The sequence below is a fragment of the Pan troglodytes genome, chromosome 4 (genome assembly GCF_028858775.2).
Source record: "Pan troglodytes isolate AG18354 chromosome 4, NHGRI_mPanTro3-v2.0_pri, whole genome shotgun sequence".
Classification (NCBI taxonomy): domain Eukaryota; kingdom Metazoa; phylum Chordata; class Mammalia; order Primates; family Hominidae; genus Pan; species Pan troglodytes.
This window is the reverse complement of record NC_072402.2, coordinates 174085286-174101563: the sequence shown is the minus strand read 5'-3', so window position 1 is coordinate 174101563 and position 16278 is coordinate 174085286. Positions and strand designations below refer to the sequence as shown.

Genomic DNA, 16278 nt, shown 5'->3' with positions numbered 1-16278 from the left:
GGAGGTTGCAGTGAGCCGTGATCACGCCTCTGCACTCTAGCCTGTGCCACAGAGTGAAACTTCATCTCAAGAAAAAAAAAACAACTTTCACAGCTCAACATGAAAAAGATAACCAAATTTAAGAACTGGCAAAGGACTTGAATAGACATTTTTGCAAAGAAGATATGCAAATGTTCAATAAGAATATGAAAAAATATTCAACATCATTTTAGCCACTAGGGAAATGCAAATCAAAACCACCCTAGATCACTAGGGTGAGTATGATCTAGAAGACAAATATTAACAAGTGTTGGTGAGGGTGTGGAGAAATTCAGACCTTCCTACAACGCTGTTGGGAATTTAAAATGGTATAACCACTTTGAAAACAGTCTGGGAGCTCTTCAAAAGGTTAAACATAGTGTCACCATATGACTCAGCAAAGTCCATTCCTAGGTATAGACCCAAAGGAAATGAAAACACATATTCACACAAGAACTTGAACACTAGGGCCCGGTGTGGTAGCGTGGGCCTGTAGTCCCATTTACTTGAAGCTGAGGTCAGAGGAATGCTTGAGCCCAGGAGTTCAACTGCAGTGAGCTATGATCAAACCTGCACTCCAGCTTGGGTAACACAGTAAGACCCTGTCTCTCTCTCTCCCTTTTTTTTTTTTGAGACAGAGTCTCACTCTGTCCCCCAGGCTGGAGTGCAGTGGCATGCTCTCAGCTCACTGCAAGCTCTGCCTCCCGAGTTCACGTCATTCTCCTGCCTCAGCCTCCCGAGTAGCTGGGACTACAGGCGCCCACGACCACACCTGGCTAATTTTTTATATTTTTAGTAGAGACAGGGTTTCATTGTGTTAGCCAGGATGATCTCGATCTCCTGACCTCCTGATCTGCCCACCTCGGCCTCCCAAAGTGCTGGGATTACAGGCGTGAGCCACCGCGCCCGGCCCAACCCTGTCTCTTAGAAAGAAAAAAACAAGGCCAGGTGTGGTGGCTCATGCCTGTAATCCTAGCACCTTGGGAGGCGGAGGTGGGTGGATCACAAGGTCAGGAGATCAAGACCAGCCTGGCCAATATGGTGAAACCTCGTCTCTACTAAAAATACAAAAAATTAGCCGGGCATGGTGGTGCACACCTATAATCCCAGCTACTCAGGAGACTGAGGCAGGAGAATTGCTTGAACCCGGGAGCCGGAGGTTGCAGTGAGCCAAGATCACACCACTGCACTCCAGCCTGGGCAACAAGAGCAAAATTCCATCTCAAAAAAATAAAAATAAATAAAGATAAAAAAACAAAAAGCAAAACTCTCCAGATCCTCTGTTCCATTTCCTATGCTCATCTCATTTGTCATTTATTTATTTTTTTTAATTATACTTTAAGTTCTGGGATACATGTACGGAATGTGCAGGTTTGTTACATAGGTATACACATGCCATGGTGGTTTGCTGCACCCATCAACCCGTCATCTACATTAGGTATTTCTCCTAATGCTATCCCTCCCCTAGCTCCCCAGCCCCCCACCCCCCGAGAGGCCCCATGTGTGATGTTCCCCTCCGGTCATTTATTACAAACTGAAATTCTCTAGAATTAAGTTCCATAAGAGTAGGGACTTGGCTGGATGTGGTGGCTCACACATGTAATCCCAGTACTTTGGGAAGCTGAGGCAGGAGGATTGCTTGAGCCCAGGAATTCAAGACCAGCTTGGGCAACACAGCAAGACCTCGTCTCCACAAAAAAATTAAAAATCAGCTGGGCATGGTGTTACATGTTTGTAGTCCCAGCTATTTGGGAGGCTAGGGCAGGAAAATTGCTTGAGCCCAGAAGTCAAAGGCTGTAGTGAGGTATGCTTGTGCCAATGCATTCCAGCCCAGGTGACAGAGCAAGACCCTGTCTTAAAAAAATTAAAAAAGAGTAAGGACTTACTTTTGTTCACTAATATAATGCCAGAGCCTAGAGTTTAATTGCTCAAAAATGTGTTGAATAACGAAATCATATTAGGAATACATTTTATTAAAAAAAAAACTGGAAAAAAAAAGGGAACACGTTTTTAGGAATCCAGCACCCTTTTAAAATAGCATATAATAATTAAAACAGTAATTTGGGATCAAGAGGGTGTTTTGACAAAATTCAACATCCACTCAGTATAAACTATTAATATACTAAGAATGGAAGGGAAAAACCAACAGATATTTATTTCCATGTTATATGCTGGGAATACAGCAGTTAAAACAAAACAAAAAAATCTCTGCTCTTAGGGAGCTTACATCCTTGGAGATCTATCTCAAAGTAACAACTAACATCACACTTGCTAATAAAAAATCAGAGGCATGGCCGGGCGCGGTGGCTCACGCCTGTAATCCCAGCACTTTGGAAGGCTGAGCGGGGCGGGTCATCTGAGGTCAGGAGTTCAAGACCAGCCTAGGCAACGTGGTGAAACCCCGTCTCTACTAAAAATACAAATTAGCCGGGTGCAGTGGTGTGTGCCTGTAATCCCAGCTACTCAGGGGGCTGAGGTAGGAGAATCGCTTGAACTTGGGAGGCAGAGGTTGCAGTGAGCTGAGAGCACGCCACTGCACTCTAGCCTGGGAGACGGAGCGAGACTGACTCTGTCTCAAAAAAAAAAAAAAATCAGAGGCATTATAGTGAGGACAAAATGCTATTACCATTATCAACTGACAGTGTTTTAAAGTTCTTGCTAATTCAATGGTCAAGGAGAAGAGTTGCAGAGAACATGACTACCTAGACAATCCCAAAGAATAAACTATAAAATATGTAAGAAGAAGGTTCACATCAAGACATCTGGTTAAAAACTAAATATACAAAAACCAATTGTTTTCCCAACAAGATACTAACAAACAGTAGGGGGTGGGGCACTATATTGAGGGATTTAGTCACAAATTTTTCTATGATTTTATAAACTTTCTCACATTCTTTACCTTCCTGCACTTTTATTTTTAGAGTCATAATTCTGAAAAAAATCTACTGAAAAGATTCCTGCTATGGAAAAACATATGGTTTTGACTCTTAATCAGACCAGAGAAAAAGAAATAAGCTCAGAACACATCCTATTATACCTCTATGTTCCAGTTATGCTGTTCCAAGGTATGGCGACACTGATCCATAGATTCGATGCCAGTGAGATCCTGAAAAGAAGGATGAAAACAAGTTACTTAGAGAAAAACCAACAGTATACATGTGAGTATTATTACACCATATACTGCTAGGAAAATACACTAAAAAATGTTAAAAGTGAGTGTTAAAGTATGGTAAAACTTCACTGATTCAGAATTTATACAGTCAGCTGACTGTTCTAGATGCGTAAAGAACTGAAAAAATGATAATTCCTTTTAAAACTTCAAGGCTTTCAATTAAGAGGAGTACTGACTAAGATCAACATTCTCCTCTCAAATTCAAGTTTAAAAAATTAAAGATTTTTCAACCTGTGGGCTAAGCAAAATATTATTTAATGCTAAACAGCTATTCTGTTGATAGTACAGGTTGAGCATCCCAAATCTGAAACCTAAAATGCTCCAACATTTTTTGAAACATTTTGAGTGCTGACATGTCTCAAAGGAAATGCATAGTGGAACATTTCAGATTTGAGATGCTCATTCAGTAAAACGTAAATATTCCAAATTCTCAAAACAATCCAAATCTGAAACACTTGTGGTTCCAAGCATTTTAGATAAGGAATACTCAACCTCTACATAATGATGTAATGCACCTTTCCTGTAAAACGTCATGCCTTTCATTAACTTATTTCATTTTATATACTGGTATTAACCTAGTTTATAATATGAACTGTGTAAAACCTAACATACTGACCCCCCTACCCCCCGCCACTTTTTTTTCGAGACAGGGTCTTGCTCTGTCATCCAGTTTGGAGTGCAATAGCGCAATGACTGCTCACTGCAGTCTCAACTTCCCAGGCTGAAGCAATCCTCCCGCCTCAGCCTCCTGAGTAGCTGGCACTGCCGGTGTGCACCACCACACCCAGCTGAATTTTGGATGTTTTTTGTAAAGACGGGGTCTCTCTATATTCCCCAGGCTGGTCTCCAACTCCTGGGCTCAAGCAATCCTCTTGCCTTGGCCTCCCAAAGTGCTGGGATTATAGGTGTGAGCCACTGCAGTTACAGTATTTTCTCACTATTTCCGTTCAGATGTCCAATATTCAGCAAATCTAACAGTTCATGTATACATCTCATGCCCAGAATTTCCACAGAGCTAAACTCTAGCATTCCTTCAAAGTCTAATATAAAAGCCAAAACCATCCATCTAATCCATCCATCCTTTCATTTGACAAATGTGTGCTACATGCCTATTCTGTACAGCACTAACTTACTATGTTGGAGGGACAGAAAATGAATAAGATGTAGTCTCTATCCTCAAGAAACTCCTCTAAACAACCAGTAAGCTTCAGGGCAAAGAGACTGATCTCAACCTGACAAGAATGTAGTAGTATGGACTGATGAGTCTGAAAACTGAAGTTCTTGCCTAATTCTGCACCCCATGGCCACGGACAGGCACATTTTAACTCTGAATTTAGTTTCCTTTATGTGCAATGTGAAGGGTTTAATGTGGAATGCATTTCTTTTCCAGAGCTTAAAAAAATGAAACAAAATTCAAAAACCGAAATTTGGATTTTTAGGTATACAAGTTTTCATTTTTTATAATTACACATGTAGTACAAAAACTTGCAATAAAAAATGTTAATGTTTAAAATGCTGAAATAGAAAAGTTCCTTTAAGAACCACTGTCTTTGACAGTTCTGAGTCTGGATTTTAGGTCCTGACCATTACAGGACTCTTCACATTTGCCTATTCCCTTCTGGCTTCTAATAGGACCCCCTTAACTTTCAGTGTCCTACATTACAACCCACTAAAGGACTGGGATGTCCAGGGTTCCTCCTTCTCGCTGTGGATTCTCTTTAAGAATTGGACTCTAGGCCAGGCATGGTGGCTCACGCCTGTAATCCCAGCACTTTGGGAGGCTGAGGTGGGCGGATCACTTGAGGTCAGGAGTTCGAGACCAGCCTGGCCAACATGGTTAAAACCCCACCGCTACTTAAAAAAAAAAAAAAAAAGGCCGGGCGCGGTGGCTCATGCCTGTAATCTCAGCACTTTGGGAGGCCGAGGCGGGCAGATCATGAGGTCAGGAGATCCAGACCATCCTGGCTAACACAGTGAAACCCCGCCTCAACTTAAAAAAAAAAAAAAAAAAAAAGGCCGGGCGCGGTGGCTCACGCCTGTAATCTCAGCACTTTGGGAGGCCGAGGCGGGCGGATCATGAAGTCAGGAGATCGAGACCATCCTGGCTAACATGGTGAAACCCCGTCTCACTAAAAATACAAAAAATTAGCCGGGCATGGTGGCGGGTGCCTGTAGTCCCAGCTACTCGGGAGGCTGAGGCAGGAGAATGGCGTGAACAAGGGAGGTGGAGCTTGCAGTGAGCTGAGATAGCACCACTGCACTCCAGCCTGGGTGACAGAGCAAGACTCCATCTCAAAAAAAAAAAAAAAAAAAAAAAAAAAAATTAGTTCGGCATGGTGGTGCTGCGTGCCTATAGTCCCAGATACTCTCGGGAGGCTGTGGTGGGGGAATCGCTTGAACCCAGGAGGCAGAGGTTGTGGTGAGCTGAGATCATGCCAATGCCCTCCAGCCTAGGTGACAGAGCGAGACTCCATCTCAAAAAAAAAAAAAAAAAAAAAAAGAATTGGACTCTAATCTTACCATCTTCCCAGTGTGCAAATGACTGCTCCCTCCTCTAAATACCAAAATTGTTTTCTACGTCTCTTATGTGCCTGTTGTTTCCTATCTTATGATTATTTACATTCATTCTATTGCCTTCTCAGAGGGTGTAATGTAAGTTCTCTGAGAGCAGGGAACAATTCACTGTAATATTCACTAGTACCAGGCACACACTATGGGCTTAAATCGTAGAAGAATCAGTCCAAGTTAAAAGGACCTTTTTGTATAAGCTTCAGTCATCATAGCTATATGCTGAAATCCTCTAGATATTATCACAAAATCTCACTTTACATTAATACACTGGTTTTTTTGTTTTGTTTTGTTTTGTTTTGTTTTTTAAAACAGGTTCTGTCTGGCTCTGTTGTCCAGGCTGGAGTGCAGTGGAACGATCTTGGCTCACTTGCAACCTCTGTCTCCCACTCTCAAATGATCCTCCCATCTCAGCCTCCGAGCAGCTGGAACCACAGGTGTGCGCCACCACACTTGGCTAATTTTTCTATTTTTCTTGGGTAGAGACAGGATTTCACCATGTTGCCCAGGCTGGCCTTGAACTCCTGGGCTCAAGCGATCCTCCCGCCTTGGCCTCCCAATGTGTTGGGATTATACACGTGAGCCACCATACCTGGCTACTGGGGTTTTTTAACTTCAAATGTTCTGACTAGATGCCAAGCTGGTTGTTAAAACATTACAAATTTGTAGAATTTTCCTGAAAATCAGTAAGTCAGGAAAGAGCTCAGGAAGCAGTGTTTGTTCTTAAAGCTCCTCAGCTGATTCTAATGTACAGCCGAGCTGGGAAATCCGTGGTATTGATAGTAATTCTTTTTTTTTTTTTTTAGACGAAGTCTCGCTCTTGTCCCCCAGGCTGGCGTGCAATGGTGCGGTCTCGGCTCACTGCAACCTGCGCCTCCTGGGTTCAAGTGATTCTCCTGCCTTGGCTCCCCAAGTAGCTGGGATTACAGGTGGCTGCCACCACGCCTGGCTAGTTTTTGTATTTTTAGTAGAGACGGGGTTTCACCAGGCTGGTCTCGAACTCCTCACCTCAGGTGATCCACCCGCCTCGGCCTCCCAAAGTGTTGGGATTACAGGCGTGAGCCACCGTGCCCGGCCGGTATTGATATGTAATTCTAAGTAGGAATAGAGATTATAAATCCTTCACTAAAGTAACTTTTAGGCTGCGCACAGTGGCTCACACCTGCAGTCCTAGCACTGTGGGAAGCCAAGGTGGGTGGATCACTTCAGCCCAGGAGTTAAGACCAGCCTGGCCAATATAGAGAAACTCCATCTCTATAAAAAATACAAAAAAAATTAGCCGGGTGTGGTGGTGCGCCTGTAGTCCCAGCTACTCAAGAAGGATCATCTATTCAGGATCACCTGAGCCTGAGGAGGTCAAGACTGCAGTAAACTGCGCCACTGCACTCCAACTTGGGCAACAGAGAGACCTCATCTCAATAATAATAATAATAATAACCTTAAATAAATGGTTATAAACATTGCAGGAGAGAACAGAGTGACTGCCATCTTTAATATACTGAAACACTTAACCTAATTTATAACCAAAACACTTTTTAAGTAGTGAAGCAGGGTGAGCTGGAAACCCAACTGAACAGGCCTGCTTTCAATTACTACTGATCAGTACTAAAACTATGCCCTAGAAATAAGTGATGCTGGACACACCTGGGACAGGATTATTCATTCATATATCAACATACATTCACTATATATCCAGGATACAGATACAGTCCCTGCCCTCTTTAAATTTTCATCCTAGTAAATGGAGACTGGTCAAAACAAACCACACATACTGAAGAAAATACACTAACAAAATTTTCATTTTGTTCTAGAAGATTCCTTTAGATTGGGTGCTCAAGGAAAGCTTCCTCAAGCAGATAATATTTGAGCAGAGATCTGAATGAAAGATAAGGGGCCAGTCATGGGGAAATATCTGGGAAGAGTATTCCAGGCAGAAGGCCAACATATGCAAAAACTGTGAGACAGATAAAAACCCACAGACCTTTACAGCAGAGTGAACCTTAATGTATGTAAATTTAAAAAATCATTTAAGAGATCAGAGGATCTCCGGATGGAACACAGACTTTGACAAAAGAATCTAATTGTCTAGAAAATACGTGAAACAACCTCACCAAAGGGGGATGGGGGTGCTAAGAAACTTTGGAAATGAAGTCTATAAGACTAAAGGCAACAGGAACTACACATAAGCACTGTCCTCTACTTGATAAGGTTTTTCTCCATGGGAATACGTATTAATTCTGAAGCCACTATATCTGCATATGTATCCCAGATTTGAACAATTAAGTAAAAAGATGGTGAATGATGAAAGCCAGTTTTCTGACTGTAGAAGTGAGAGGTGACAGATAACCAAAGGAAGAAGGCTAGAATGGATAGAGTGGTAATGGATAGAATTGGAAACATCAACTCATGTTTAGCTTAATATAGATACAGATGACTGCATACAGAAAAACTTAGTTTAGTATACATACATGTACATCCCTTGCTCAGTCAGCTGAAAGGTCCTACAAGCCACAACATCCCAGTAGCAAGCACACCTAATGCCTAGATCTTGGTTTCTAATACCATTCTCTAATAAAAAGAATCAGGGCTCCTTGGAGAAGTGGCTGATTCTAGGACTGGGGCCGGAAATATATAAGATGTGCCTAGAGAATCTTGTGGTCAAAAGGATAAAGAAGGCTGGGAGTGGTGGCTCATGCCTGTAATCCTAACACTTTGGGAAGCCAAGGTGGGAGGACTGCTTGAGGCCAGGAGTTCAATACTAGCCTGGGCAACACAGCAAGATCTCATCTCTACCAAGAAAAACAAAGGATAGAGAAGTCAACTGAAAAAGATCCCAGTGACTAAAGCTCGAACAATTTTAGCAATAAAATAAATACGCATGATATAAATACACGGCTGAATAAATAAACTGGGGAGAATAGAAAAATATCCTGTGCAGAAGAATTACAAGTAACTTATGTAGATATTTTACCTTTACCTTCAAGGAAGTAGAATATAACTTTTCATTCCTTCCCAGGATGGGCTAGGCATGATGACTTCCTTCCAAAGAGTACAGAACGGAAACAGGGCGGGGGGATTAACAGTGGAGAAACCTGACCAACGCTACTGCAGCTAGGTGATCAAGGCCAAAACATCGACAATGATAAAGCATGCTGAGAGTACCTTTGATTTGATGTAGTGAAAATCGCGCTTTACCTCTGTAATCTTCCTGCCAAAAACCCATAATCCCAGCCCCAATTATGAGAGAAACATTAGGCAAATATCAATTGAGAAATATTCTACAAAATACCTGACTGGTACTCCTGAAAACTGTCAAGGTCACCAAAAACAATAAAAGCTCAAGAAACTGTCACAGCCCAGAGGAACCTAAGATGTGACTACTAAATGGTATGTAGTACCCTAAATGGGATCCTGGAACACAAAAAGAGTATCAGGTAAAAACTAAGAGAATCAGAATAAAGAATGGACTTTTGTTAATAATAGTGTATCAATATTGGTTCATCAATTTTGACAAGTGTACCATACTAATAATGCAAGGTGTTAATAAGAAACATTCAGCATGAGATTTTTAGGAATTTTCTATATTATCTTCACAATTTCCTGTTAATCTAAATCTCTCCTAATGACAAGTTTATTTAAAAAGTAAAACAAAACTTGAAGGAGGGAGGAAACAAGGAGGGAGGAAACATTGGAGACAGAACCAGCTTGGCAAGTTGACGGATAAGGTCTGAGAAGTAGGCAGGGGAAAGATCATTCATTTCAGGCAATATTTTTCCATTTTACCTGTGTAAGAACCATATGAGCCCTATTTTTCTTTCTTTTTTTTTTTTTTTGGTAGAGATGAAGATTTCACTATGTTGAACAGGCTGGTCTCAAACTCCTGGCCTCAAGCAATCCTCCCACCTCAGCCTCCCAAAGCGTGAGCCACCATGGTGGGCCTGTATAAAGGAACTTTTTAAAAAATGCTACAAGCCGGGTGCAGTGGCTCATTACCTGTAATCCCAGCATTCTGGGAGGCCAAGGTAAGAGGATCACTTGGGCCCAGAAGTTCAAGACCATCCTGAACAACATAGCAAGACCCTGTTCTCTGCTTAAAAAAAAACAAAAACAGGCTGGGCATGGTGGATCACGCCTGTAATCCCAGCACTTTGGGAGGCTGAGGCGGGCAGATCATGAGGTCAGGAGTTCGAGACCAGCCTGACCAACATGGTGAAACCCCATCTCTACTAAAAATACAAAAATTAGCTGGGCACGGTGGTGTGTGCCTGTGATCCCAGCTACTCAGGAGGCTGAGGCAGGAGAATCGCTTGAACCCGGGAGACGGAGGTTGCAGTGAGCTGAGAAAGCAGTGAGCTGAGAAAGCACCACTGTGCTCTAGCCTGGGAGACGGAGTGAGACTCTGTTTCAAAAAAATAAAAAAATAAAAAACTCAAAACAAATTAAAACCCTACAGATGTCTGGACCCTCCAATCCAAACAATTTAACCAGATTCTCTGAAGGTAGTGCCTAGGAAAAGGTCATGTTTATTTCCTATAGGGAAAGGGAACTTAACACGGGTGATTAGAATGTACAGATAGGGGCTGGGCATGGTGGCTCACACCTGTAATCCCAGCACTTTGGGAGACCGAGGGGGGTGAATCACGAGGTTAGGAATTTGTGACCAGCCTGGTGAAACCCCGTCTCTACTAAAAATACAAAAAATTAGCTGGGCATAGTGGCAGGTGCCTGTAATCCCAGCTACTGGGGAGGCTGAGGCAGGAGAACTGCTTGAACCCGGGGGGCGGAGGTGGTTGCGGTGAGCCAAGATCGCACCACTGCACTCCAGCCCGGGTGACAGAGTGAGACTCCATCTCAAAAAAAAAAAAAAAGAGGCCGGGCGTGGTGGCTCATGCCTGTAATCCCAGCACTTTGGGAGGCCGAGGTGGGCAGATCACCTGAGGTCAGGAGTTCGAGACCAGCCTGGCCAACATGGTGAAACCCCGTCTCTACTAAAAATACAAAAATTAGCCAGGCGTGGTGGTGGGCACCTGTAATCCCAGCTACTCGGGAGGCTGAGGCAGGAGAATCGCTTGAACCCGGGAGGCAGAGGTTGCAGTGAGCTGAGATCGTACCATTGCACTCCAGCCTGGGCAACAAGAGCAAAACTCTGTCTCAAAAAAAAAAAAAAAAAAAAAAAAAGAATGTACAGAGAGGGATGAGAATCACTAACCCAGACCCTTCATTCTAAATTTAGTGCCAGTGACATGTGACATGATCATATGCACATTTTAAAATAAGTCATTCCTGTTTGCATATGAAGTAATTGTAGAAGGCATGAAAGACAGCAAGACACCAGCAAGATTATATAGATGAAGTCCAGGGAAAAGAGAATGATGGCATAGAATAGAATGACAGCAGTGAAACAGAAAATGGACATATTTGGGGTTTATTTTAGAGGTAGGGCCAAAAGGATCAGGTGATAGATTAAACATGTGGGGGTGGAAGAGAAATATTAAGGTGTACTCATAGGCTTACGCAAATGGAATTATGGTGTTATTTACAAAGAACGAGGTAAGCTATTTGCCTTTGTGAGAAATTTTTATGTATGGTAAAGTAAATCTATCTAAAAAGAACAAGAGATATATAATCCCTCATTGCTAAATTTGAGTGGCTTTAAAAAAGTAAAAAGAATGGGAAAAAGTGGAAATAGACTGCCAGATGAAGGTAAAAACACTATTTCATCACATTAAATGCGTTGTGTGAGAACTACCTGACCTCACTGCTAGTCAGGAGGATCGTTTTCTAGTGATCTCTTAAAAAAGCCAAAGTAAGCTAGTGTGCTGAACTCATTTGGCATTCACTGTCTGGAAACAGTCGCATTCATAACTCAGACAGGGTTGGTTACCTGGGTTTTCTATCAGTTTTTGTGTGTGTGTGAGTGTGTTTTTAAACCTAGTATAAGTTAGGTAAAGTTTATTTATTCATTTATATGTTTGGAGACAGAGTTTCACTCTTTGTTGCCCAGGCTGGAGCGCGATGGCGCGATCTTGGCTCACCACAACCTCCACCTCCCGGGTTCAAGTGATTCTCCTGCCTCAGCCTCCCGAGTAGCTGGGATTACAGGCATGCGCCACCATGCCCCGCTAATTTTGTATTTTTAGTGCAGATGGGGTTTCTCCATGTTGGTCAGGCTGGTCTGGAACTCCCGACCTCAGGTGATCCGCCCGCCTTGGCCTCCCAAAGTGCTGGGATTATAGGCGTGAGCCACCGCACCCGGCTGGTAAAGTTTAAATATTAGAGAAAGATTAGAAATGGGGTAGGGTGAGAGGCTACCCTGTGGTGGTTCCAACCATTAGTAATACAACTGGTTTACATTTACAAATTTCCTTCCAGTTCCCCACACTCCAAGGAAAGGTTTAGGGCTTGATTCAACCTCTTTTACAATTAAATAAAATTATTATAGGGGAAACTGTCTAATGGTCTTTTCTTCTCCATTCTAGACTGTATGCATGCTGAGGAAAATCCATTCATCTCTGCCTTTGATCTTTACAGGAATCTTCTGGTGTTTTCTCTCCTGGCTGGAAAACCAACTTTTCCACCCCACCCTCTCATATCACTACATACAAGTCAAGGTTTGAGGAGCCTTCTCTATTTTCTCTTACCTGTGTGAGACTCCTCTCTTTCAGATATTTATAATTTTGCACATTATTTTACAAAATACTCCCTTCTAACTCTTCATAAACTTAGTACACTCTTCATAACCATGGTTATACAATACTCTAACTGGCTACAACAATTTACATTTAGATGTTATGGCTGCTTCCAATTTTCACTATTAAAATAGCACTATGATGAACACTACTATTTATAAAGTTTGCCTCTATTTAGGATTTCTTCTGGATCTAGGTAAAACTTGGAGCCAAAGAATATACATTATTTTTAAAGTTCTTGACCCACAGTGCCAAAATGCATTTCGAAAGGACTATTCCAATTTACACTGGAAGGGCTGGATTCAACATAAGTCAAATGCTAAGTATGTCTCAAGCCAATATTCATTGCCATTTCAGTGCCAACCTAAGTTTTGCAATGCCAGCTTTGTTCAGAGAGAAAGAATATTGCAGTTTTGGCTGGAGACATTCCATTAGCTTTGCTACCAATTCTCTGCTCAGCAATAAAATAATGTTTGGCTATCAGCATTTCTGGAAGAGAGGTAAAACAGAGAAGCAGAGGAATGTTAGACTTAACATCAGTCACAGGCTTCAACTTCCTACTAAAGTAATTTCTTCAGAACTCCAATTATAATTCTTTTTCTACAATTTTTTATTTTTATTTTTAGAGATGGAGTCTCGCTCTGTCGCCCAGGCTGGAGTACAATGGTGCGATCTCGGCCCACTGCAACCTCTGCCTCCTGGGTTCAAGCGATTCTCCTACCTCAGCCTCCCGAGTAGCTGAGATTACAGGCACATGCCACCACGCCCAGCTAATTTTTGTATTTTTAGTACCGACAGGGTTTCACCATGTTGGCCAGGCTGGTCTCGAACTCCTGACCTCAGGTGATGCATCCACCTTGGCATCCCAAAGTGCTGGGACTATAGGTATGAGGCACCACGCCCAGCCTAAAATTTTTTATATTTTTTACAGACAGGGTCTCTCTGTCACTCACTCTGGAGTACAGTAGCATGATCATAGCTCACTGTAACCATCTGCTCCTGGGCTCAAGTACTCCTTCTGCCTCAGCCTCCCAAGTAGCTAGGACTACAGGCACGTACCACCATACCCACCTTTTTTTTTTTTTGTCTTTTTGGGGGCTAGATTGGTGGGGTCCCACTATGTTGCTCAGCCTGGTCTTGAACTCCTTGCGTCAGGTGATCCTCCCACTTCAGCCTCCCAAAGTGCTGAGATTACAGGTGTGAACCAATGTGCCCAGCTCCATAATTCTCTTTTAAAAGGAACTTTCTTTTGAGGAGGGAATCTATTTACTTCTATTTTTTTTTTCTTTTTGAGACGGAGTCTTGCTCTGTCGCCCAGGTTGGGGTGCAGTGGCATGATCTCGGCTCACTGCAAGCTGCACCTCCCAGGTTCATGCCATTCTCCTGCCTCAGCCTCTCGAGTAGCTGGGACTGCAGGCGCCCACCACCACGCCCGCCTAATTTTTTGTATTTTTAGTAGAGACGGGGTTTCACCGTGTTAGCCAGGATGGTCTTGATCTCCTGACCTAGTGATCCACCTGCCTTGGCCTCCCAAAGTGCTGGGATTATAGGCATGAGCCACTGCGCCCAGCCTCTATTTACTTCTATATTCCCAAGACCCAGTGCAATGCCTTGGCATAAAATAGGAAATGTCTGAATAAATGAATGAATCCTTCCTCAGTCTAACAATCAACTTTTGTTTATATCTCTCTAGTTTCTTTTCTCTTCTTGAGACAGATTCTCACTCTTGTCGTCCAGGCTGGAGTGTAGTGGCAAGATTTCAGCTCACCACAATCTCCGCTTCCAGGGTTCAAGTGATTCTCCTGCCTCAGCCTCTCAAGTAGCTGGGATTGTAAGTGCCCACCAACACACCCGATTAATTTTTGTATTTTTAATAGAGACAGGGTTTCACCATGTTGGCCAGGCTAGTCTTGAACTCCTGACCTCAGGTGATCTGCCACCCTCAGCCTCCCAAAGTGCTGGGATGACAGGTGTGAGCCACCACACCCAGCCTTCTAGTTTCTTAAACACTGATCTTCTCATTATTACACATTTATTCCTACTCTGTGTCAGGAACTAACATAGCTATCTTCACATTTTCCTCAACAATCCTGTAAGACAGATATTGCTATCTTGCCCATTATCAATTGAGAATACTGAATCTTTGAAAAGAATTATGTGAAAGTATCCCAAACCAATTTGGGTATACAGTAAGTGCTTAATAAAGGTCAGCTAAAACTGGCATGCTCTTTAGAACTCTGGTTTACATTAAGATCTACTGACATCTGGCTGGGTGTGGTGGCTCACGCCCATAATGCCAGAACTTTGGGAGGCCAGGAATTTGAGACCAGCCTGGCCAACATGGCAAAACCCGGTTCTGTATAAATACAAAAAAGTTAGCCAGGTGTGGTTGTGCATGCCTGTAATCTCTAGCTACTCAGGTGGCTGAGGCACAAGAATCGCTTAAACTTGGGAGATGAAGGTTGCTGCGAGCTGAGATGGCACCACTGCACTCTAGGCTGGGCAAAAAGAGCGACACTGACTCAAAAAAAAAGTCTACTGACATCTAAGGTGGCTTGAGATAGCATTGTACAAATTAGCTGCAATGGATACAAAGGTTAACTATGGCACCCCCTTCTCTCTCTAATCTTTCAGGGCCGAGTGTCTAATGTCATCAATTGCTACCATAAATCCCCCACTGGTCTGGGACAGACAGGTGACCAAAAAAAAAAAAAAAAGGAAAAAAACCAGCCATTGGGCAGGCCCATCCCAGTCTGTCTTACTGAGAAAAATCCCTTGCTCCGTGATCTTTCCCTCCTTCCTCCTCCCTTCAGAGATGACTCCCCTTCCATAAACTGACCTCCCAAGGATTTTGGAGAGCACTGCATTTAATTACAGAAGTTAAAAATGTAATTGCCTGATAGTATCAGTGGGAGAAAGGCATTATTTACTTTTGGGGCATCTTACTAGAGACTGAACCCCAATCAATCTCTAGTAAAATGCACAGGGGAGATTGGGGAAGTGTGTGATCTATTCTATACTACTTTCCTACTTCAGCTTTGGTCAAACATCTAGTAAAATGTATACGGGAGATTGCAGAAGTGTGTGAACTACTTTCCTACTGCAGCTTTGGTCAAACTTCCTCCTCTCCCAAGTCAGAAGACAAGAAGGTGTCAGTCACTTGCAGACTAGCTTTTGAAATACTGTGATCCCGATCTATCTCTTGCTAAAGCACGACTCAAAGAAGGTATCACAAACAATAATAGATGGTGTGTAGTATTTTAACCAGATGGCTCAAACAGCTATTTGGATAGGGATTGGGTAACCAGGGTGTAATCTCCTCATTTTCCTAAGTGGAGTTTATCTTTCCATATCTCATCTGTTTATACTAACAAACGCTGCACGGGGTTGGTGTGAAATCTCAGCTGAGATTTAAGTACTCTCTAAATTCCAATTGGCTTGTTGGTTTTAGCTTGCTAAGAATGCATATTTTAGGTCTTGTTTTCAGTTATTCCCAGAGAGAAACTTGGCAAAAACTAGGAATCTTTGTTCTCTCCTTCCGACCACACAGACAGCTTTGCTTTGCTTTATGTAATAGGCAGTATGCCTTCTCTGATAGTAGCAGGAGAAATGAAATCTGAAATCTGTTCAGGAAATTAAGTGATCATGGCTAGGCTCTGATCCAAAGTAATTTAAACTCTTACACACACTCAGATCTTTATTATTCACATTTAATTACTGATACTCCAAATTAAGTACCAGCAGCTCCCATTTACTAAACATCTATTACCGTGTAATAAAATAGATACTGTAAGTATTGAAACCCTTATTTTCATCACTGAGAAAGCCAAA

The 16278-nt window shown here is 42.6% G+C and overlaps 1 protein-coding gene across 4 annotated transcripts in view; it reads right to left on the bottom strand.

Moving 5' to 3' along the window:
• FAF2 (Fas associated factor family member 2) overlaps window positions 1-16278 on the bottom strand; it is a 62238-nt gene that overhangs the window by 27786 nt on the left and 18174 nt on the right. For all 4 annotated transcript variants that reach the window (XM_016954291.3, XM_518117.9, XM_009450199.5 and 1 more), the window contains one exon: window positions 3056-3124. In XM_016954291.3, coding sequence (XP_016809780.1) covers window positions 3056-3124 — 69 coding nt within the window. The remainder of the gene's footprint in view (window positions 1-3055; window positions 3125-16278) is intronic.